At 42.0% G+C, this 23,003-nt stretch overlaps 1 protein-coding gene across 1 annotated transcript in view; it reads left to right on the top strand.

Annotated features, from left to right (window-relative positions):
* Positions 1–21,300, top strand: part of LOC105860251 (adhesion G-protein coupled receptor F2) — a 47,794-nt gene extending 26,494 nt beyond the window's left edge. Inside the window, exons 6-10 of the mRNA XM_076003583.1 lie at positions 561–794; positions 1,749–3,110; positions 7,539–7,580; positions 8,816–8,875; positions 21,022–21,300. Of these exons, the coding sequence (XP_075859698.1) occupies positions 561–794; positions 1,749–3,110; positions 7,539–7,580; positions 8,816–8,875; positions 21,022–21,300 (1,977 nt within the window). The remainder of the gene's footprint in view (positions 1–560; positions 795–1,748; positions 3,111–7,538; positions 7,581–8,815; positions 8,876–21,021) is intronic.
* The last annotated feature ends 1,703 nt before the right edge of the window (positions 21,301–23,003 follow it).

Genomic DNA, 23,003 nt, shown 5'->3' with positions numbered 1-23,003 from the left:
GACAGTAAAAGCAGGCAGCCAGCCTGGGGCCATAGTTTGCCACTGCTGCCTAAAGTGTGGGAACTAGAGCCGGAACCTGTGGGAGATAGTGTCTATCACCCTGTCCAGTCATTCTTCTCTCTTGGTGTTCCAGTTAATTCATCCAAATGTATTTCAGAATTTCTGTTTTTAAGATAGGCCCATCAGGAAAAGTAAAAATAAGCGTAAATGGCACTAGGAATTTACATATACACAGGATATGCATACAGCACATACAGACAAAATGAGCCTGAAGTTGTATGCTAAAGAGAGTAGCTGCTATTTTGAGGGGAGTGGCTTACGGAGTAGGCAATTGGGAAATTGAGAATTTTATTTTGTGGGTCCTGCACATATACTTTGGTATTGGTCAAGTTATTTCACAGTAGATGTGACTTTGAAAGTGTAAAATAGAAAAAATATTATGCAATATACAATCGTGTAATAAGGCTGCCCTAAATTTTAGTATAAAAGTACTTTTACATTTAACACAAAAATGAAATAATAAAAATTTCTTTCTTTTTCTTTTTTTTTCCATATCTTAGGAGAATTCATATACGGTTGAATCATTGGGAGGAGGTATAAGAACACATGATTATGCTGCAAAAACTGAGACCATAACAGATATGTTGTTGGAAAAGTGTCCAAGAGATTTGTCTTGTGTAATTAGAAACATTCAGCAGTCTCCCCGTATACCAGGAAATATCGCTGTCATTGTGCAGCTCCTACACAACATATCCACGGCGTTATTGACAGACGTTGATGAGGCAAAGATGCAGGTGAATGGCCTTGAATATTTGGTGGAGTATTATCCTGGTGGGAAAGGAATGCAGGTTAGCTGGAGTATTCTGTGAGCTTCTTGGGGGCTGGGGACCACCTCTTTCACCTCAACATTTCCAATGTCTAAGCCAAACAAATGCTCAATACATCTTCACTGAAGAAAGAATGAATAAATGAATGGAGAAAGTAAACATGTTTAACCAACAAACGTTTATAGAGAATACTCACTTGGTGCTGGGGGGGGACATTGGAGTATGATTTTCTGATGTATATTTTGGCTCCTAAAAACATGTAAGAAACATTTTAGGTCCTGCAGACAGAAAGTCTTTTCTTATTTTTATTTGTGAGTTGGAACAGTTTACAAATGGAAAATAATTGAATGCAAAGAAAACGGCCACGCATATCTTGCTGTAGAAATGGGAAATGGAACTGGATCCATTTCTTTTGTTTTTGATCTTAAAAGCAAAGGATAGCAAAAAGCAGATTCAACCCCTGGGGTGAATTTCCAAGTTAGTATGTTCCTGTACAAGGTCCTGCAACATAGTTGGGATTTGATATTAATAGATGTTAGTTTCATGATGGGTACTCTGACCAGGGTAAGCCAATTGCTAGGTTGGCCCAGGTGTGAAGTGGAATGGATGATGGACAGGAGCACATGGAAGGCCGCCCACTTTTGTGTCTCCCAGAAAGGCATTGCCATGAACGGGAGGAGGCAAGGCAAGGCATTCCCTTGTAGCTCTACTCTCTAACTCAAACTTCAGTGTGCCTGGAGGTCCACAGGGATCTTATTAGGATGCTGATTCTGGTTCATCTAGTCTGGGGTGGGGCCTGAGAAGTTCCTAGGGGATGCCTGAGCTGCTGGTTAGAGGACCACACTTTATAAATGTGAGTTTTGACAGTACTGGCAGTTCCAGAGAGTGGCTTCAGTATTAATGCTGGTTCTTCATTGGCAGAGTTACAGCACCATGGCCAACCACATTCTCAACAGCAAAAGCATCTCGAACTGGACCTTCATTCCTGACAGAAACAGCAGCTGTGTCCTGCTACACTCAGTCAATTCCTTTGCAAGAAAGCTGTTCATAAGCAAACACCCCATTGACATATCAGATGTCTTCATTCACACCATGGGCACCACCGTATCCGGAGGCAACGCTGGGAAAAATTTCACTTTTTCAATGAGAGTTAATGACACCGGCAATGAAGTCACTGGCAGGGTGCTGATCGGTCGAGACGAACTTCAGAAGGTGCCTTCTCCTTCTCCGGTCATCAGCATTGCGTTTCCAACCCTCGGGGCCATTTTGGAAGCCAGTCTTCTGGAAAACGTTGCTGTGAACGGGCTCGTCCTGTCTGTCATTTTGCCCAAGGAACTTAAAAGAATCTCACTGATTTTTGAAAAGATCAGCAAGTCAGAGGAGAGGAGGACGCAGTGTGTCGGCTGGCACTCCACGGAGAGCAGATGGGACCAGCAGGCCTGCGAAATGATTCAAGAAAACCCCCAGCAAGCTGTTTGCAAATGTAGGCCAAGCAAGGTTTTCACCTCTTTCTCCATTCTTATGTCTCCCCACGTCTTGGAGAGTCCAATCCTGACCTACATCACATACGTAGGCCTGGGCATTTCTATTTGCAGTTTGATACTTTGCTTGTCCATTGAGGCCTTAGTCTGGGCCCAAGTGACAAAGACGGAGATCTCATATTTACGCCACGTGTGCATTGCCAACGTGGCGGCCACCTTGCTGATGGCTGACGTGTGGTTCATCGTGGCTTCCTTTCTCAGTGGTCCGGTGACACACCACAAAGGATGTGTGGCAGCCACGTTTTTCGTGCATTACTTTTACCTCGCTGTGTTTTTCTGGATGCTTGCCAAGGCGCTCCTTATCCTCTACGGAATCCTGGTTGTTTTCCACACACTGCCTAAGTCAGTCCTGGTGGCATCTCTCTTTTCAGTGGGCTACGGATGCCCTTTGGTCATTGCTGTTGTTACGGTTGCTGCCACCGAGCCCAGCAAGGGCTACCTACAGCCTGAGGTCTGCTGGCTCAACTGGGACATGACCAAGGCCCTCCTGGCCTTTGTGGTCCCAGCTCTGGCCATTGTGGTGGTAAACCTGATCACAGTCACACTGGTGATCGTCAAGACCCAGCGAGCGGCCATCGGCAGTTCCATGTTCCAGGAAGTGAGAGCCATCGTGAGAATCAGTAAGAACATCGCCATCCTCACGCCGCTGCTGGGACTGACCTGGGGATTTGGGATTGCCATGGTCATCGATGACAGCTCCCTGGCCTTCCACATCATCTTCTCCCTGCTCAATGCATTTCAGGTAAGTCCAGGTGCTTCTCACTTCTCCAGAGTGAGAGAATTTATGGACAGGTTTTACGATCAGGAACTTGATTAGATTAGATTTCTATATAAAAGACAATTGATTTGAAATTGCATTTTTTGTAAGGGAAATAAGCTTTTGTTCCAGGCAGATCTGGATTTGAATCCTGACTCTCTCATTTGCTGAATGTGTCACATGATCTTGGGATATTTACTTAACTCTTTTCAAGCCATATTTTCCTCATATACAAAATGGATATGAACTGCTCGCTTTACATAGAGGTATTTGGAAAAGGAAATAAAATGGCGAATGGGAAAGTGTCAAGTACTAATATGGTCTAAAGATCATAAACAGATGAATGATAGGCTGAGTTGATATGGTTTAGAAATTAAGCAATAACATCGTCCCCAAAATTTAGGTATGTAACTGGAGGTATTAAAATTTGCATGTTTATTGTATTTCCTTCCACTTAGAATTTTTAGTAATCATTTGAAACCATCTTATTCTAACAAGCCAAGCTAAAGAATGGTAGTAAAGATAAGTAGTATCTCCTCTCTTATCTCACTTTTATGAATTAAGCAACGTTCACAGTTTCATGTGTATCCTTGCCAAATGTCCTATACTGTCACATAGGGGTTAAAAAAACAATGCATATTATTATGAAACTTGCTTTTACACTTAACAATATACACTAGAATGATTGTACCAAGTTACTATGTATAAATATATCTCTAATGGCTGCACAGTATTCCATATTCAATAATTTTCTTTTTGGTTGAAATTTTTTTTCATTGGTTGCAGTGTACCAATGAGCCAAAGTTTATTATAATGAGTGTTAAATATATAGGTAGAAACTAATTGAAAAGAAAGCTTTTTTTTTTCTGAAAATCTCTAAAAATTTTACTTTTTCCTGAATGTATGTAGCAGCCAATAATACTATTTTCACATAAATGTTTTACGTAATTGATAATAGAGATTTTAAGTCAAGTATCTTCAAAATTTTTTTCTCTTTCAAGATTTGTGTATAAATTATTTCATTTTCTAATAAACACTTTGATGTCTTGGAGAACAATGTTATGAATAATAGGTGTATCTTGCATTTTGTAACTCCTTTTTTTTGGGCATTTTTACAGAGATGTTAATTGTACCATACATTTGTATCACTCTTAGTAATAATCAATTGCCTTATGCATGTTTACAAAACTAGTTATTGATGGGACTGGGGGAAAACCCCAGTTTTCCTAAATTTTAGTTCAGCGTATCCCATGCCTGTTATTCACCAGCACTTAGTAAGCTTGTGACTTGCTCCTTAGCGTTTTTTTCTCTCTTGTACCTCTTGAGGCCCTTATACCTGTGATTTTTGTTTTGGACCAGGCTAGGAGCACTCATATTTTCATATCATGAGCACCTTGACCTGTCATTGTAGGACCAATTTGTAATTTCAATTCAGTTTCTGCCTTGACTTGTGGCAAGGAACCAGTGGGGCCCATCTAAGCACCAGTACCTATGGGACACCAGGGACTGAGAACAGGCAGTTGGGGAAGGCCAATGCCACGCACTAGGGACAGGGGGTGGACGTTAGGCAGTGCTGTGCAGTACCGGGCCTGTACTGGCTCATGGGAGCTGACTGTTCTATTTTCAGGAATTTTTGTGAGCTGGTTATAAAACATGGTCATCAATAAAAATTAAATTATTAATATATAGACTTGCAATCAAATAGATTAAAAACAAAGGTGAGACGATCCTCAAAACTCATCACTTTCTGATTATTTGTCTACCTTTTCCTGTGCTCTTAAGGTTATTTGCATCTATTGTGTCTGTGTGCTGGAAATTCTGTACAGTGATGTGAGACTGCCTGTCTTTTCCTAACTCCGTGCTCAGTGACGTCCCGTTGCTAGATTTAAGTAAGCCACAGCGGGAGAGTTTAATCATAGGGGTTGGCAAATGCTGCAAATTCAGAGAGTCAGTTATTGCCATTTACTAGCACATGGCTGGATCGAGGCATTCTGGGGAGAGGAGGAGGAGCCGTGGACCTGCTGAGACTGGAGACCCAGCAGTGGGGTGGGAAGAAGCTGGGGGAGTGGGAGGTCTCAGGGTGAGAAGAGATCAGGGCCATCTGAAGCTGATGTAGCAGATGGAGAAGAGAGATGCTGAGGCATATCAGGATGTGCAGAGGATGTAGGAGGAAGACTCCTTTAAAAAGTTCCTGGTCTTATCCCTGTGGCCATGTCTCCATTGGTTTTAAAACTCAACCATCCCCTTTACTGTATGGAAGTTTTATTATGTAGTCAGTTGTCGGCTTGCCTGACCACCTTGTCAATCCATAACTTCTGGTTGGTATCCTCTCTTGTATTTACTGACAGTAACTGTGGGCTGGGTGAGGTTTTGGGAACCCCTCATAGACATTTTGGTGGGAGAAAAATAAAGCACATATATTAAAACCTGGGAGAACATGTTGAGATTTACCTTGTCAAATTATGCTTTACCTACTAAAAGAAATGCAAAGAAGCTGCTATGGGTGAATTTTTTTTAGGTATATTTAGGTACTAAACTTTATGACTCACCTTTTATGCAAATCTTCCAAATGATATTTTGCATAACTTTCCCCAAAGCAGCATGGACCAATAAAAAGTGATTCTAGGGGAGTGTTTCCCTGGTTATTCAGGTGCAAGTTGCATAATAAAGAAATTAAACACACACTCATATACTCAAATACAGACACCATATTTATTGTTTATCTTGTGTCAAGCATTATGCTAAATGTTGCAGTTACAAATATAGATAGTCCAATCCTAAGGCATTTAACACCTTACGAGGGGTGAAATTTCTGGCATCCCTTTAGCCAAAGAATATTATCCATTAGCATATTTGTGGAAGAAACATGCTAAAATTGTGGTTTCTAGATCTCTTAAAAATTTAGTTCTCGGGCCAAGTTCATGGAGATTTTGATTTCAAATATTCCTAGGACTAAAACCAGGTTGGCATGTATTTGTCCCAAGCGTCTTTATAACAATGACATTTTGTCACCTACTGGACCATGCCAACAATGACATTTTCTTAGCAGACATGACGACAGAATCCAATGAATATCTTGCAGGCCGAGTGTCACCCAGAAGAACAATCTGATAAAAGCTACACAGGGACCAAGATTTTGAGCGTGCGTTGGATCAGCTAAATGGAAAGGTGTATTTTAGTGTGTTGGGGGGACAGGATTAGTTGCTGCACGCTGGTACCTCTAAAGTCCTCTACCTCTCATCTGAGCTTTTACCAAATAGCGGTAGCAGTAGGTTTAGTGTTGTTCTTGCTGACAACACCAGGTGGTAACATCTTTACGTTGCCAGTTGTATTAAACCCATGTGTCTTAACAGGCTTCCGGCTGGGCGAGAGTTCATATTCACTTATAAAATCACAGCAGCTTAACCAGGGAATGCCTAGGTTATTACGGTTATTAGGTTATTACGCCTAAGTCATTATCTCACCTCTCTTTTCAGGTGAGCCATGACCCAAGTAATTGCACATTCAAGAGACATTTTGTCTGATGAATGTTGCTATCACTTTTTGAAAGTTGAATCTATGAGTTACCTTTTTTTTTTTTTTTATCTGAAAGATGGGACTACTATCTGCCCTTCTTCCTCCAGGGTGGTTTTGTGTCAATGTATGTGGAGAAAAAATAGTAAAAAACTATAGACTAAAACTAAAAACTATGGACTAAAACTAAAAACTATGGACTAAAACTACAGAGGAATAGCCTGCTTTTGACTTTATGGGATCTTTCTTTGTATGGGTAATAAAAGATATGAAAGCTAATTAATTGCCTTTATATCATGATATTGGGAACACTTGTTATGTGTTTGGAGACTCAATCTATTTGATGTTTTACTAATTTTTCCGAGGATGTATATATTTTGATTTTCTTTGCAGATTTTACAATATTCTTTTTTGTGGATAGGATAGGCAGAGGTTAAGGGTGTTATAGGAAGCTCAGCATAGCTGTTTCTGCTCTTTTGTCTTTTGTTCTGCTCTTTTGTATTGTTCTGGGATGGCCAGGCTGCTGTTTATTGTCTAACATCTCTGACTTTGGGAATATTATATTCTGATGAAAGTTACAGTTCCTGATAAATGCGAAACACTTCTATTTTGCTCAACTTTAAAAAGAAATTTCCAAAACATTCCAGCATGAAGCAGAGACTTCAGTCTATTTGCTTTACTGAGGTGTCCCAAATGTCTGGAACAGTGGCTGGTACCTGGAAGACAATTGATATTTGTTGAATGAATGGGTATAGGTGTTTTTTTTCCTAAAAATGAGAAATTAAAATATTTAATAAAATTATTTTATTTTTACCAACATAGGAACTGATACTAAATGCTGTTATTTATTACCATAATTATTTGGTAAATGACCCTTCCTCCTTCTTCTGTTTTTCACAGGGCTTCTTCATCCTGGTGTTTGGAACAATCCTGGATCCAAAGGTACTACACATAAATTCTTCTTCTGGTTTTTTTTTTTTTTTCCTGCATTATCAGTACTTGTCCCTGAAATGCAGGGACTTGTAAACAAAAGTGTCACAGGGCCACGTATGATTAATTGACAAAAAGTTGTGTATACCAGTAGTCTTCCAATTTTAAAATCAGTAACGGTGAGCATACATCCTTAGATGTGTTCGTTATTAATTTAGAAAGTACGTATGAGGTACATTATGAAACATAGGAGTAAAAAAATATGGGAACAAAGAAATGTAAGTGGAAGCTACAATATACCTGCACAAATCCCGATTTGAGCAGTTGACCCTTGAGTGCAGCCCCCAGCACTGGGGAGTGCTCTTCCCTCTTTGGAGTCTTCCCTCTTTGGAGTCCTTTGGAGTGACAAATGACACTGCATTTTCAGGGAAGGGTGAAGCCACCCTGAGCATCCATTGAGGCATCCATTGATCGTAAGACAGAACTTTTACAAGGCATTAGAAGGTGAAAAACAGGGTTTTTGTGTGTTTGTTTGTTTAGCAGAAAGGAAAAGGGAGAGGAAATAAGAAGAGTGCCTGTTTTCAGCAGGAGAGACTTAGGGAAGAGGACAAGATGATCTGGAGTCAGGGGACAAGAATTCAAGTCCTCGTTCTTTTGCTTAGTAGCTGACAAATTTTGGGTGTTACAATCTCGGAGCTTTAATTTCCTCAGTTGTAAAATGGGGATAAAAATATCTACTTTACGGGGTTGTTTTCTGGGTAAAATGAGATGACAGGTATGATACATAACTATAAAGTTATAAAATAAAATATCATTGTTAGTTTTTATGATTTCTTTGGTTCCATGGACTGTTACTATATTGTGTAGTATTTTTTTTTTTTTTACTCTAGAAAAGGAGGCTTGAATAATTGACAAACTATAGGAAGTGATTAACTATTTAGGTGCTCCAAGAAAATAATATCAAAGCTATGTCAAGAAATATTCAAACTTGTGTCAATGGTATTTCTTAGCCATTAGGTCCATGTTTAAGGCCCTGAAAGTGAGTCTCCTATGCCAGCTCCACCATGCCAGCTCCATGGATGCCTCAATGCCTTGTGTATTTTGTGTATTTTACCGATCCCTCTGTATCCCATCAACAGGACCAGGCTGGTAACACACCTCCTTTGCCACAATATTTGCCAGGCCCAAGCACATGTGTTAACTCCTCATAATCTTTTAACTCTGAACTCCTTTTGTTAAATATTCAGATAAGAGAAGCCTTAAAGGAGCGAGTAACCTCTGCAAAATGGATCTCCAGAATATCAGAGGTAAAGCTTTCATATTCATTTTTTGCATTTAAAAGTTTGACCTGATAACAATTTAGGGATTTCTGGCATATGGAGTGTTGCTAACATTATCACCTTAATACTTCGTGATATGGATTTTTCAAAAGTGTCTAGGGTCTCTTGAGCTGTTCAGATTCTTTCTGGAGTATGGGGACCACATCCAAAGACATGAAAGTTGATTTTTTTTTTAAATTTTAGCATATTATGGGGGTACAAGTGGTAAGGTTACATATATTGCCCATACCCCCTCCCCCCTCAAGTAAGAGCTTCAAGCATGTCCATCCCCCTGAAAGTTGATTTAAATGAGTTTAAAGGAGGAGAGGGACGAGGTGGCAGGTATTGGAGGGTGAGTCTGAAACCATGTGGTAGGAGAGCAGGTGATGAATCGGAGAAATGAGAGAAGATGAGAATCCTCAGGTTCCTGTGGCAGCCTACTTGTTCGTTACGAATCCAATCAGTGGAACCACATCCAAAGTGTGAAAATTCCAGGGAAACAAATTCTGATCCTATACAAGAAATTTCCTAATAGCCTAATTTTCAAGAGGGGCCAGCTACCAGGGTTATTTGGGTTGTTTTAGTAGGTCAGGGGCCTGTTCAGGGGTGGTGTAGAAAAGGTTCAGTCCTTGGCTAGTAGGCTGGACCATGACATGCCCTTTAACTCATCTTCTATGCCTATAATTTATGTATTTTTTAATTTTATTAGAGACTGGGGTCTTGCTCTTGCTCAAGCTGGTCTTGAAATCCTAACCTCAAGCAATCCTCCTACCTTGGCCTCCCAGAGAGTGCTAGGATTACAGGCATGAGCCACCATGCCCAGCCTGTATTCCTATGATTTAGAAACCATTTATTGTTCTGCAAAGAATGAGACCCATCAGCTGTTCTGCGTGAAGGAAAAACTGCCATTCATTTTTTTTTTTTTTTAATTTTACATGGCAGCAAAAGGGGATTCTGCGTTGGCACAAGGAATGCAGCCAGCAGTAAGGGCAAAGGCAGTCTAGATCGTTCCATACCCATGTCTCCCAGGAGCAACATCACCTGTCTATGCAGGAGGTCTGCGTGGACAGGGGTCTTGGGGCTATGCACCCCGTGTCCCTGAGTGGCAGCATTGCCTTCACCCCATATTCCTTGCCTTTGCATTCTTTTTTTTCTTTGATTTCTTTAGCTGTCTTCTTATTTTCTTTCCCTTTTCTTCCCTTTCTTTTCCTACTCCCTACTTTACTTAAACTTTGATTTTGTTCTTAGTCTCCGTAAGTCTGGAAGGCTGCAGACTTCTTTATCTGCCTTCCAGCTTAAAAAAAAAGAGCCAAATTTTACTGAGATTAGACATCAATAATTACCTAAAGCAGTGGTTCTCCATCTTGGCTGCACAACAGAATCACCTGGGAAGTTTCAAAAAATGGGGCTGCCTGCGTGTTACCCTGCAGATTTTATAGATTTGATTGGTCTTCAGTGTGGCTCAGGTTTGGGGAGTTTTAAAAGCTCCCTGGGTGATTCTATGTACAGTCAAGTTGAGAACCATTCATCTAAAGCCTCCCTGCAGTCTGCTAGCATTGTGAATATGTGCCTCCAACCAGCCACCCCAGGTGTTTCTCTTCTGCCTTTCTCTGGCCTGCCACGGCGCACTCCGGAGAGAAGTCTGGCTCTCTCTCAATCCCTTCCAAGTCAGCATTGCTCCTGTCCTTATGTGTGTTTCATAAGGGATCTATTCAGGCCACCAGAGAGAAATTCTGCTCTTCGGTGCTATAAAGAAACAGTCATTCTGCCCACTTCTTTTTGGAGTCTTACATGAGGGATAAGTCAAATGATACCAAACACTTTATTATCAGTTGTCAATTGTCTGAGTCAGTGATTTTTAATGCTGGCTGCTCCTTAGAAACATCTAGAAAGCTTTTACAAAATATCGTCTTCTAGGCTCTATTAAAGAAAAATTAAATCAGAAACTCTTGGGTGTAGGGTTTAAGCCTTTTGTTTTTCAAGCTCCCTAGTGATTCTAATGTCCTGCCAGTGTTAAGAACCACTGGTCTATGTATTAGGTACATTTATCCTAATTTCTTGCAATCCTTTACTCTGCATTAGCTTTAGACTGCTGCATAGCATTAGTTTTACCAACACTACTCAGAGGACAGAAGTAGGCATACCATCTTTGCTGTCCTCTTCTGCTTTGTAGGGTCCCCAGGGGTGGCCCTCTTCTATAGTCCGGAGTTAACCGCCCCCCCCCCCCTCAAGGTACCTGCCTGGGTAGTGCCAGTCCCAGCTCCTCAAACTCAGGATAATAAGTGTGCTTGTCTGTGTTCATTTCATGTCTGATGTGATGAATTAGCCTATGCTTATGTGGTAATAATTCTCATAATTCTACCAGTGAGTTAACATATCACCTGTCTTAGGTAACACATACCTAAAACACAAGGATATCTTTTGCATGCAGGTGCATAGCAAGCAGATGGCTTTAACATTGAAGGTTTCAGCAGAGCAGCTGGGAAGGAGCTGTTGAGGTGCTTCTCTCCAAACCATTTGGTGTTTCTCTCTCTCTCCGGGTCACTCAATGCCTCTTCTGTTGCTTTCACCCTCTCAAACTAGTGGCTCCTTCAGGAGAGGGAGCCAGGTCAGGCCAGGGAGGAGGGGTCTTTTATACCTGCCTGTTCCTATGTTTTCAGCAGTTCCAATATGAAGAAGGAGAGGAGATGGATAAAGTGAAAGGATAAAATAAATTGCTGTGGATCACAATTCCCCACATGCTTTGAACACTTGTGATAATTGGAGACAGACTAATAATAATGATCAATACAATTCTACTTTGTCTTCAACAGAACCTTTCTTCTGAATTCTCTTGTCACCCCACCAAAGGGCCAAGCTAACAAACCAGGAAACATCCCTAACTTGGAAGGTGAGTGTAAACTAAGGGGGCTCCATATATGTGTCATATACATGACATTTCTTTTAAAAATTGCAATTTGATTAATTATTTATTGGAAATGATGTTTTTCTTGATGGAAAGGATTCTCCTATATAACTATTCTCACCTAGCTATGGTTAGAAATGGATTCACACTTCTGATTCATATTTGTCTTTGAAGAGCAATCGGGAGTGTCTGAGAATGCTTGTACATTAGTACATTAGCTTGTCTTTAAGACAGGAGTAAGCGGAGGTGTCCACTTTACTTAGCTACTCCCTCTGCTCTCTGGTTCCCTATCCCAGAACATCCTAATGATATCAGCAATATCCCCAAATTTCCCATTGTGGCTCCTCTCTTTCCCCTAGTCTGAAAAGATGAAGGAATTATGATAAATGACATCTTTGAAGCTTTAGGGATAATGTAGAAGTTTATTTACATTTTAAGAGTATCTGAGAGACCAACAAAGACATATAGAAAAACAAAGTGCAAGAAGGGAGCCACAGGGGGAAACAGAAACTCAGAGACATATACACAGAGAGACCTGGTGACTTGGGTTGGGGGAGAGCCACTCATATGCAGACATGTCTTCCAATCCTGTGTCTCAATGTCCCTCCAGATCTAGAGAGAGAAGACCAGAGAGGGAGATAGAGGCACCCACGTTGAGATACCTACATTCACAGAGAGACACACTGAGCCAGAGAGATGCAGGGGGAAAGATGAGAGATGCATGGAGAGATCTGAGAAATGCAGAATGAAACAGGGAGTGACTCACACAGAGACACATACAGAGTGACAGACAGAAACAGAGAGAGATGCAAAGAGAGGCACTCGGGGAGTGCCTCCCACTCCTCACCCCCTCACATCCAGGCTCCAGCAGCCTTGGTGGCCTTCTGTAGCAGTCCAGGGCTTCTTATAAAGAACGGATCCTTTCCAAGAGGAGTTACACTTCAAAGGAGGTGGTCTGGCTTAGAGAAAGACGAAGTTTGTAACTCAGCTTTTGTAGGTGATAGAACACGACTGTACCCTGGATTTCAGAGTGTCTTAAAGCTGTGATCCCCAACGCCTGGGCTGCAGACTGGTACCGGTCTGCAGCCTGTTAGGAACTGGGCCGCACAGCAGGAGGTGAGCAGGGGGCGAGTGAGTGAAGCTTCATCTGCATTTACAGCTGCTCCCCATCACTGGCATCACCGCCTGAGCTGTCAGATCAACGGTGGCATTAGATTCTCGTAGGAGCGTGAACCCTACTGTAAACTGCGCTTGCGAGGGATCTAGGTTGCACTTCTCATGAGAATCTAATGCCTGATGATCTGAGGTGGACCTGAGGTGGTGATGCTAGCTCTGGGGAGCAGCTGCAAATATAGATTATCATTAGCAGAGAGGTTTGGCTGCGGAGAGAACATAATAAATCAATTGCTTTGAGACTCATATCAAAAAACCTTATCAGTGAGTGGCAAATGGCCATGTAGCAATAATAGAAATAAAATGCACAATAAGTGTAAGGCACTTGAATCATCCTGAAACCATCCCCCCAACCCTGGTCTATGGAAACATGGTCTTCCATGAAACTGGTCCCTGGTGCCAGAAAGGTTGGCTTAAAGGGAAGAGGTTCTCCATCTGCCCAGGGAGCTCTACCTAAAGGGGCTTATTGTTCAAGAAAATGAACTTATAATGCAGTCGCTGTGAAGCCCATGGGTCTTGCTACTTGTACGCTAAAGCTGTGATTTTCTGTCCTTGACAACGTCATATATTTCAGGAACGGCAGAGCCCAAAGGAGAGGTGTGCTCATTCCCGCCTTCTTGCCTCTGGAGAGTATGAAGGAAGCCTCACACGCCATGGTGCTGACGGAAGAGGGCGTGGAGTGCAGAAATGACGCAAGGCCTCTCTGTCTGAGCTGTTCTGTGCTGCTGATCATTTCTCGCCTCTCTATATGTGCTGGGCATTCACAAGGGAACAAAAAGACAAAGTGGGCCATGACCATGGTTTTGTTGGGGCCTCCATCTCCATGCTAGTGGGTCACCTTTATCCTCAGGAAGAAAGCTCTGGCTCGTCTTGGCAAAGGTGGCCTGGGATGTCACCTGGCTAGATTCCGTGGGTTGCTGAGGGAGGGGCCCGCCCTCATGAATAGTCACCAACAGTTGGTCTGACTCTAAGTAGGTCATTGCTGGTTCTTTTCACAAAAGGAGTCCAACTGCTAGTATATTTTGCTCCTTCAAATTTAAATTGATTGGATGGTCAGCCTGGTTTGGGCTTAGATGCAACTTCTTTGAGCCAAATAAAAAGCATGGAGCTTTTGAACCAGAGAAGATGCCCATTTTTAAGTTAAGGAGACAGAAGCCTGGAGTGGTGAGTCACAGCTCATCAAGGATTGAGCCAGAGGTCTAAACCCAAGTCCGCTGGCTCCCAGCCCTGGACTTTGTCTTCAAGACCATGTATGTAGGCACTGAAGGGCTTTCTGTCTACACTGACAATGTAAAATTAACCCTCACCAACAGTATGTTGTTTTGAAGCCTGAGATGGGGAAGGGGAAATATCATATTTCAAGCACAGAGCTGCTCATTTTCTTAACTTTTATGTAAATAAATTCAATATTCAAACCAGGTGCCATTTAATAGGAGAATGGAACTGTAGGTAGAAGCCCTTTGGAGAAACAAAAAGCCCCTTTACAAAGCAAGCACACTGGCAGATGCAACAGAAGAAAACTAGTGCACAAAGGCAGAGGGGTGATGGGCAGCTCCTAATTCTCCTACCTGGAATTCTGCCAGTATTAATGATGTCGCATTACAGATGGGAAAGTGAGGCTCACCTGTGGATGAGTGGATCTCTCTCTTTCTCTCTCTCATTTTTGCTACAAATAATTTTCCCCTCTAAGTAGGCAAGTTTGAAAAGGCAAAAACCTAATCAAGAGATCAATCAGAAGTTTTTTTTAAAAATGCACCAACCTGGAGAAAGAGTCATCTTTCAAGTAGCATTGCTTATCTTGGGACAACAATAGCATCCTTCTTAAGTGAAGTCAGAAGGTGGTTTTAATTTGCCATTTGCCAGTATATCTGTAGGGTCTCCTCAAGAGAAGTACCCAGAATAGGCATAATCCTGGTTTTACTCTGTGTAGAGATTTAGGTACAAAGAAATGTCACTTACCCAGAGTCGATATATTGAAGTGAAGCTAAATAGTTACAGGATTGTAAATCTGGATAAAGGTAAGAAAAGATGAAGTCCAATTGCCTCAATTTATAGATGAGAACTCTGAGCACTGGGAGAGCAGGAGGGGATTGGCCTTTCATTTGCATTGTGAGTTGAGCAGTCACGCTAGCATGAAGGCACTCTCTATTCAGGTGTACTCGTTTCCTGAGACAGGGTGGTGGGAAAGGCACCCACCTTGGGATCATCTTTAACCAAGAAAGGCCACAGATGCTAACAGAGAAACTTTGGAAGAAGCTGTCACCTCTTTCTTGCAGCCCCCAAACCCACTCTGCACCATCTTGAGAGATGTCAAGGAACTGCACAGTTCAGGTTGACTTTGGATGACCCAGGGTGGAAACACATTCAGTTTCTGCTCACGCCTCACCAAGGAAGTGACTTGGTCAGGTGACCCACGGAGAAATTGGTACTAACGGTGTCTAAGGCAGATTTGTGGGTAGAACACATAATACATGGAGATTTTGGGAGAAAGTCATTTAAATTTCTCAGACTTTAGTTTTCTCATCTATAAGTTGACGGTAATAGAGCCTACCTCATCAGGTTGTTAACAAGATTACATGGATAAATGTAGGTAAAGTATTTAGAATAAAATTTGGCAAATAATAATTTGCCAATTTGCTTATTATTAATAAAATGTTAATTGTTTTTATTGGGGTACCTGTGAATAAATGCACCCACACAGACACACACAAACACAAACAAGCACAGAGCCATGGCCCTTTGCATGACTTTGGAAGCAGACACCCTCATGGGAACTAGTTCATTAACTTCTAAATAAAAGAGTTACGCATTCGATTTGATCTGTTCAACAAACATTAGTGGTGTCAGCTGGCAAAATCTGCTGAGCTTACCATTGAACAAGCCTTTCATTCAAGGTTACCATGGTCACAATACACAGTTCCCTGACTGAGAAGGGTCCATATCACACGGTTCTACTCACTGCACACGGTGTCTGAGCTCTGCTTCACTTTCCGCCTTCTCTGAGAAGTCTCCCTTGCTGGGTCCAACCAGAAGAGCTGATTCTCCCCACTTAATTTCCTATATTTATAATTAGTGCAATGCACTTTATATTAGTATTTACTATGTTGTTTATTTACTTTTGGTCTTTCTGTGTGCATATATATATCTTTTACCAGGCAAGATTATAAACCTTTGGGAACAGGGTTACTTACTTGTATTACTACATCACTCACTTTTGTATACCCATAGTGCAGAGCAAGGAGCCTTGTATATAGAATATGTTCAGTAAATATGTCCAATAAAGTCCTTTGATTACACAACCACTTGTTACTGGCTTTTCCAATTCCCAAACAACCCAGTACTTAACTATTGACCTAAATGGAACTGACCCATTTCCATAAATGACTTTCATTGCTGTAAAATGTGTATCCAAACTGCCTCTCACTTACTTCCCCTTATTGTCAGCATTTTCCCCTGGTAATATCTATCTACATGGGGGTTTGCGTTAGATCTCTGGGGAAGGAAGGCCTGTAAATAGAAGATAGCAGGATTGGGATGCGTGGGACTATGTGGTGGCGAGCAGAACAGTCCAAACCGACTACCCTGTCCAAAAGTCACATCACATGAAGTTTCCCACAGGTGGAGATCATGTCTTCTGTGTCTGAATTCTATCCACAGCCACGCAGACTTTCAATAAGAAATCCTTGTCCCAATCATTAAAAAAGCAAAAATCTCTATGGTGCTAAGTTAGGCCCTAGATCATGATTTTACTGATCAATTTATCAGCCAATTTTCTCCAAGTTCAACATCACTACAGGCAACAAACAAACAAACAAACAAACAAACTAATAACCTTTAAAAATCATCAAAGACAGTGGCAGGACTTTGCATTTTATCACCCTGATCACGCCAGTGCCGTAGAGGCAACACAGAGTCCCCTGTGATCATCGAAGATAAAGATGAAGACCTGAAGGACAAACAAGTGACTCACTTTAATGGATTTGCTTCAGACCAGAGAAACCTGTAATTTCTCTTAGGCGTGCTTCACGGACCCATTGTGGAGTGAATCACATCCTTGCACAAGCCTAGAAACCGTGGGCAGCTTTACAGCTCTCAGGCTGGCTTCTCACAACAGGCGGTCGGTTCTCGCTGGGGCCTCCTGGACGTCCCTTTCAGAAATGGGGAAGGGGGACCAGGGCCACTGAAGGGGTGCTGGGGGAGTTGCCAGCGTGGGCGGGTGCACACGATGGAGGGGCACGATGCTGGGAGCTCAGCGCCGACTTTCCTGCCGGGTGATTCTCCACCTCTGGGCTGCTAGATCCACTTCCTGGATGCTGTGAGTACCTGTCCCAGGACACCTTTTTCCTATTGAAGAAAGGATTGCTTTTGCACATATTCAAGAATAGGGAAAGGGGGTGATTTATGATGGTATTTTCCGGAGTGCTTGATTCTCTAGGAATCTTCCCTGACATTATTTGGAAATTGGCTAGCTCGAAGTTGGGGTATTTCCTAAGCCTCTTTTACATTTGTTTTTCTTTAAGAGTCATTTGTCAGGCTTTCATTGCTCACTCCTAGGAGTGAAAATGCAAAGCACCCTGTCAGGCAAATAGACTCACTGTCCCTGCATTGTCCTTTCACTTGATAAATTTCAATTCCCTTCCTTTAGACTGAATGTAAAGCTGAATGTTTTCTAAAAAGCATGATTTAGTAGTTTCTTCTTTCAGTGAGCCTGACAAAGCTGTCTTTATATTAACTTAAAAGGAAACGTTTCTTCCAGTTACTGCTAAAACCGGTTTGCAAAGGCATCTCCCTCATTTGGAGGGACCAATGGTTTGCTGTGTGAGGTCTATGCTCTTTATACTCTGAAGACAATCATGAGCTCTAAAATGTTGTGTCATTAGGTGCTTTTCCCCCCCCCATCTCAGCACTCCATGAGTATTCCACACAAAGCAGGGCAATTGCTGGGACAATCAATCTCTTCAAAATTATATCAAGATAGTTGGTGAGACGTCTGGATGCCTCCAACTCTGGAGTGATGTTTTTTTGAGACCCATCCGATTTGGAACCAGATTCCAATTCTTAGAAAAGGTACCGAGCTACAAAGAGATTGGCTGGAAGCCATATAAAATAGCCAAGGAGGAGACATTTCTGATTCTCATAGAACTTTTATATTTTTCTTTCCCCCAAGGCTGTGTATGAAGCGCCTCTTCCATGGCAAGGGAGAACCGCTAAGAGTGACTGAATAGATTCTATTATTGAGGCCAAGAAACAAAAACAACTCGTTTAGCCATCTGATGTTACAGTCAGAGTTCTAATTACACTGCTGGAGTAGAAGGAACATACAGTTATGACTTAGGCTTAGAAGAACAAAACACACACGCACACCCCAAAATGCGAGTTACCTCCCTCTTAAGTTCCTCGCCCTCCACTTAACCTTCCTGCATTGGTCGGTCTCATTGGGCAGTGGGATTGGCCCAGGAGTATGAGGTGAGCTGCCGTCTACAAGAATCACACATGAGTAAGGACAGGCCCTCCCTCTCACTTTGAGGTGCAGCGGGGTGGAGAGGAACTCTTTGGGAAAGTGTTTACTTGGTTTACAAATATTCCCAGGCTAACTCTCCTTAGGGCGTTTTGCATGAAGAGATTTGAGAGATCACACCTTCTGATGCATTCCTTCCTGACTGACTATGCTCACAGTTCCTGGCTGATCTTTTTTTAATTTTCTTTGGGAGTCCTGATGCCAGGCCTCACTCAGCATGTTCAGACTGGTGGGGAGTACTTCGGTCTGCGTGAGGCAGCTCCTGCCATTCCGTCTAGCATGTGTCTGAAATAAGCTCCAGAGCCCAGACAGACTAATTGTTGTTTTGAATTCCAACTCATTCAGAAATCCAGCTCTACGTAACGTGGAGGGAAGCTAGGCTAAATAGGAGATGGTGTTCAAGAATAGCTGAAGTCGTATGGGTCTGTCTAGGGAAACAGTGTTTTTATCAGTTCTGACTTGAGACAACTTTAGAAAAAGACACATGCATGGTCATGCCACCTCTTATGCCCATGCAGACATCTCTAAGCTAGCGTGGCATTGTTTCTTGCTCAACCTACATGAGATCTCCCAATCCTTTTTTACATATGGCTCCAGGTAGTACAACAAAGAGGACGTCCGCAGTAGGCCTGACATTAGGGACCGTTTGTACTTAAGTCACCAGGTTCCAAAATTATCCAGAGTTGCAAATATGCTTACCTGCCCCTCTAAGACAGAAAAGTTGCCTCATGATTTTAAAGCAGAAACTTCAGATGCTGGCATTAGTCTCTGTAGGACCATTTCCCCACCCACTCACTCACTCATCCAACAAATGTTTCCTGAGTGTCTATATCAGGGGTCCTCAAACTTTTTAAACAGAGGGCCAGGTCACTGTCCCTCAGACAGTTGGAGGGCCGTTGGAGAGCGCGGCGCACATTCCACACATGCGCACTGTGGGCCGGGGACAAGTTGGCTGCTAAGCAGGACAGGCAGCGGTGGCAAAAACACCCGGCGGGGCAGATAAATGTCCTCGGCAAGCCGCATGTGGCCTGCAGGCCGTAGTTTGAGGATTCCTGGTCTATATTATCACTTTCTGAGTGCCGAGGACAGAGAAATGTCAGCTGTTCATTCTCTGACTAATGACAACCTGATTTTTTTTTGTCTATTCCACTAGGTTTGGCCTAATTTCTCCCAGCCTCTGAGGTTAAGAGCACTAATTCTTTTGCTCTGTTGCCCCATTATGATTAGGGTTCAGGCAGTGGTGTGTGAGGTACTGATTGCTGTAAATTCTCTGGGGAGATAGGTCCTTAGAAACATTCCCTCTAGGACATTGAGTCTAGCTGCATTTTCCTTTCAGCCTCTGAGGCCCGCAAATGTTATTTGCTTTCTCTCTTTGTGATGATTATGGCAGACCAGGAGCCTGACTTGCATTTGGCAGCCTAGAATTGTTGCTGTTTATTATTGTGCGAAATACAAAGGTGGATGGTAGTGAGTAATTCACACTTTTATGAGGATACACAGGAAGAGGATGGTAGTGGAAATGGGGAGGAGGCATTTGGGACAGAACTTTTACAGGCCTGAGAAGCTGCCATTCTAGGTGGCTTAGTTGCTTTTCTCTCTGAAATAAGTGATCTTGCAGGCACCTTGGGAGCAAGATGTGGAGCTGCCCTTAAGCGGGTGACTAGTACCGAAAATGGAGGAGCTTTGTAAATGACAGATAATTCTTTATGTACCTCATTGCCACAGAGAGCCTCAGACAAGAGTGGTTTAGCATCTTGTTTTCTCTTCTGCCTTTTAAATCTCCATTTCTGAATCTGTCCTCCTCTCCCCTTGTGTTCACCCCAAGCTTTAGTATGAGTGACTTAAAGGGCTCCTATGAACATATTAGCATAGGGACTGGCGTTAGGCAGATGCCCCAAAAGTACACTTGAGGCACAAGTCTGGATAGATTAATGTTGTTTCCCCTCAAGATAGCATATTGTCATGGAATGGCAGCCTTAAATTCCCCAAAGCATTTTTGATTATCAAGTGAATTTGGTAAAACCTGGGTGAAACAATCTTTTTACTATAAATATTCTCGGAATCTTTGGTTTGCGTGTGTGCATGTGTCTGTGTATGAGTGTGTGTGTGTATGACTCTGTGTGTGTGTGTGTGTGTGTCTGTGTATGAGTGTGTGTATGACTGTGTGTGTGTGTGTGTGTTGTTGCTGCTGGTGGTGATGATATGCGTAATTTCCCAAACTGATTTGACCATGGAACCCCTTTATCTTTTATGAGACCAGTGCTCCCCAGAAACCCATTTTAGGACAGAAGGCCTTGGTCACATACAATAGACATCAAACCCTATATCATTGGCCTAGTAAAAGTACAGCAGGCAGATTTCCCAAATTCAAAGAAAATCTGTCAGCGTAAACAAGTGTCCTCATGGTTAAATTTTTCTTGTGTTCCATTTTCTTTAACTTTTGGTGCCTGCTACAAATGATTGGCAAACAAGTGGTAGAGATCTTCCCAACCAGGTGTTTTTCTGACACCACACTCAGGGGGTTTCTAATGGTTGAAGATTTACGGAGACACAATTGTTGATAAACTGAACACGATGCACAGCCAGAAGTCATTGAACAGTATAAAGGTAATTAAGTATGATATACGTGCAGCCACTCTGGATTCTCCTCGTAGGATAGGATCCAGCAGTGGCTCCACCCACCCTTCTCTAGAAACTGGAAAGCCCTTCAGCCAGCCCCCGGTGAGGCCACAACTGAAAGCTGCTTCTGTCCATACTGTCCAGATTTTGTTCATGTCATTCTCAACAATCCACACTCTTCTCGTCACATTTCATTGAATGCTTAGATTTTTGCATCCTTGCTCTTTTTCTCATTCTTTCAAGAGATAACCTACTACGTATAGGCATGTGTTCAGTACTGGAGAGGTACTTTATTTGTATGTGCTGAAACTTTTCAGGAAAACTCCAAGTTCACTTTGATTAAGTCTTTATCATTGGTAAGTCAAGAACATGTGCTTTCGCCATTAAGGTCTATGAAATATCAACCACTGAGAATGAATGAAGCTGCCAATGCTTGTTTTTTATTTTTTGATTCTCAATTCTTAGAGTCCCTAAGCTCTGCTCATTCTCTGCTCTGCAGAGGACTCTGGCTTTTGGCCTCGGCCACATCTGACTTCTGATGGGACGGATCCCATTCGACTCTTCCTGGTGAGGAGAGAAACAACCCAATCCCGGCCAACCTGAAAACATCTATTTGACCCATCTCTGCCAATCAAACTGGACAAAAACAAGAATGCTATGACTCCTCTTGGGTAATGTCATTGAATATTCTCTCCCAACATTTGTAATAACTGAAGGAGATTTGCCATCTAATTATCATCCCAAATGGTATGTAGGTTATATATACACCAGACTATAATGACATGAATGATCAAATAGCAAATTAACTAACCAAAACTCTCCAGCCCATTGTGCTCCGTTTAAAGTCTCTCTGCCTTATGATCATGCTTATGATTTTATATTAGATGTATAGATTTTGACTAGTACCATTTTTTGAGTTCATATGAAATGTATCACTGTTTCATAATGTTCCACCAACAGCATAATGATCGATAGAAAATGCCATGGCTATTGGATCCTTTATTGCCTGGACACTTTCTAACTGTAGGCAAAACTCTTATTTTGAAAACAATAAACAGTAAAAGTGGCCTTTCCCCTGAAGCCTCAGAAAGCGGTGTTATCGTTTATAAATGCCTCCCTTTGGCGCTCCTTCACCCACTTCAGATCATATTCTCTAGGTGGAAAGGAATCGGGTTTACCCTCGGCATCAGACCTTTTATTTGGTCCTGAATATAGGTGTCTTTCCTCCCTGAGACATGTACCTTGGAAGGGAATTTTCAGTATAATTGTGAAGAATAGCAAAGGGAAAGGATCGAAGTCAGCAAGCTAGTGAGAGAAGTGAACAATTTTCAACCTGATGATCAAAATAAATCTTATAGTCTGTATCTCTGCTTTTCAAATTGCAGGTTACAATCCATTAGAGGCTTGCAAATTAAACTTAGTGGGTGGCAACCAGCATTTGAGAGAATGTCAAATAGAATAGAGTGGGATACAAGATAAAAATATTGGACACATATCAGAGTGTCTTGATTTGTAGATAGCAAGGATAAGTATTTTTGCATAATTTTTTAAAATATAGAAATTATACATTGTTCAGTTTTATGTCTATGTCTGTATCTATGTAGTTATAATGTAAGGTCTGCTTCTTATTGTGACATGGTCAAAAATTTTTGAAAGCCACGGTTGGGTATGTGAAACATATGGGTACTTTTAAGACAATTTATACTGATTCTTCTGCTATTTTCTTCTGTGATTATCAGTTAAAAATCTATCCTGAACAATTCTGATATGGCAAGTTGCTTAGCGTGCCCATCCAACAATTCATTGCGTACATGAGAACTTCTTTCCACCCACACTGTGAGATCATGCATTCTGTACACATAATCCCCATACCTAGGCAAATCCATTACCACACTTTCTGT

The sequence above is a fragment of the Microcebus murinus genome, chromosome 5, assembly GCF_040939455.1.
Source record: "Microcebus murinus isolate Inina chromosome 5, M.murinus_Inina_mat1.0, whole genome shotgun sequence".
In the NCBI taxonomy this organism is placed as follows: Eukaryota; Metazoa; Chordata; class Mammalia; order Primates; family Cheirogaleidae; genus Microcebus; species Microcebus murinus.
The sequence above is the reverse complement of the archived record's forward strand: the minus strand, read 5'-3'. Positions and strand labels throughout refer to the sequence as shown.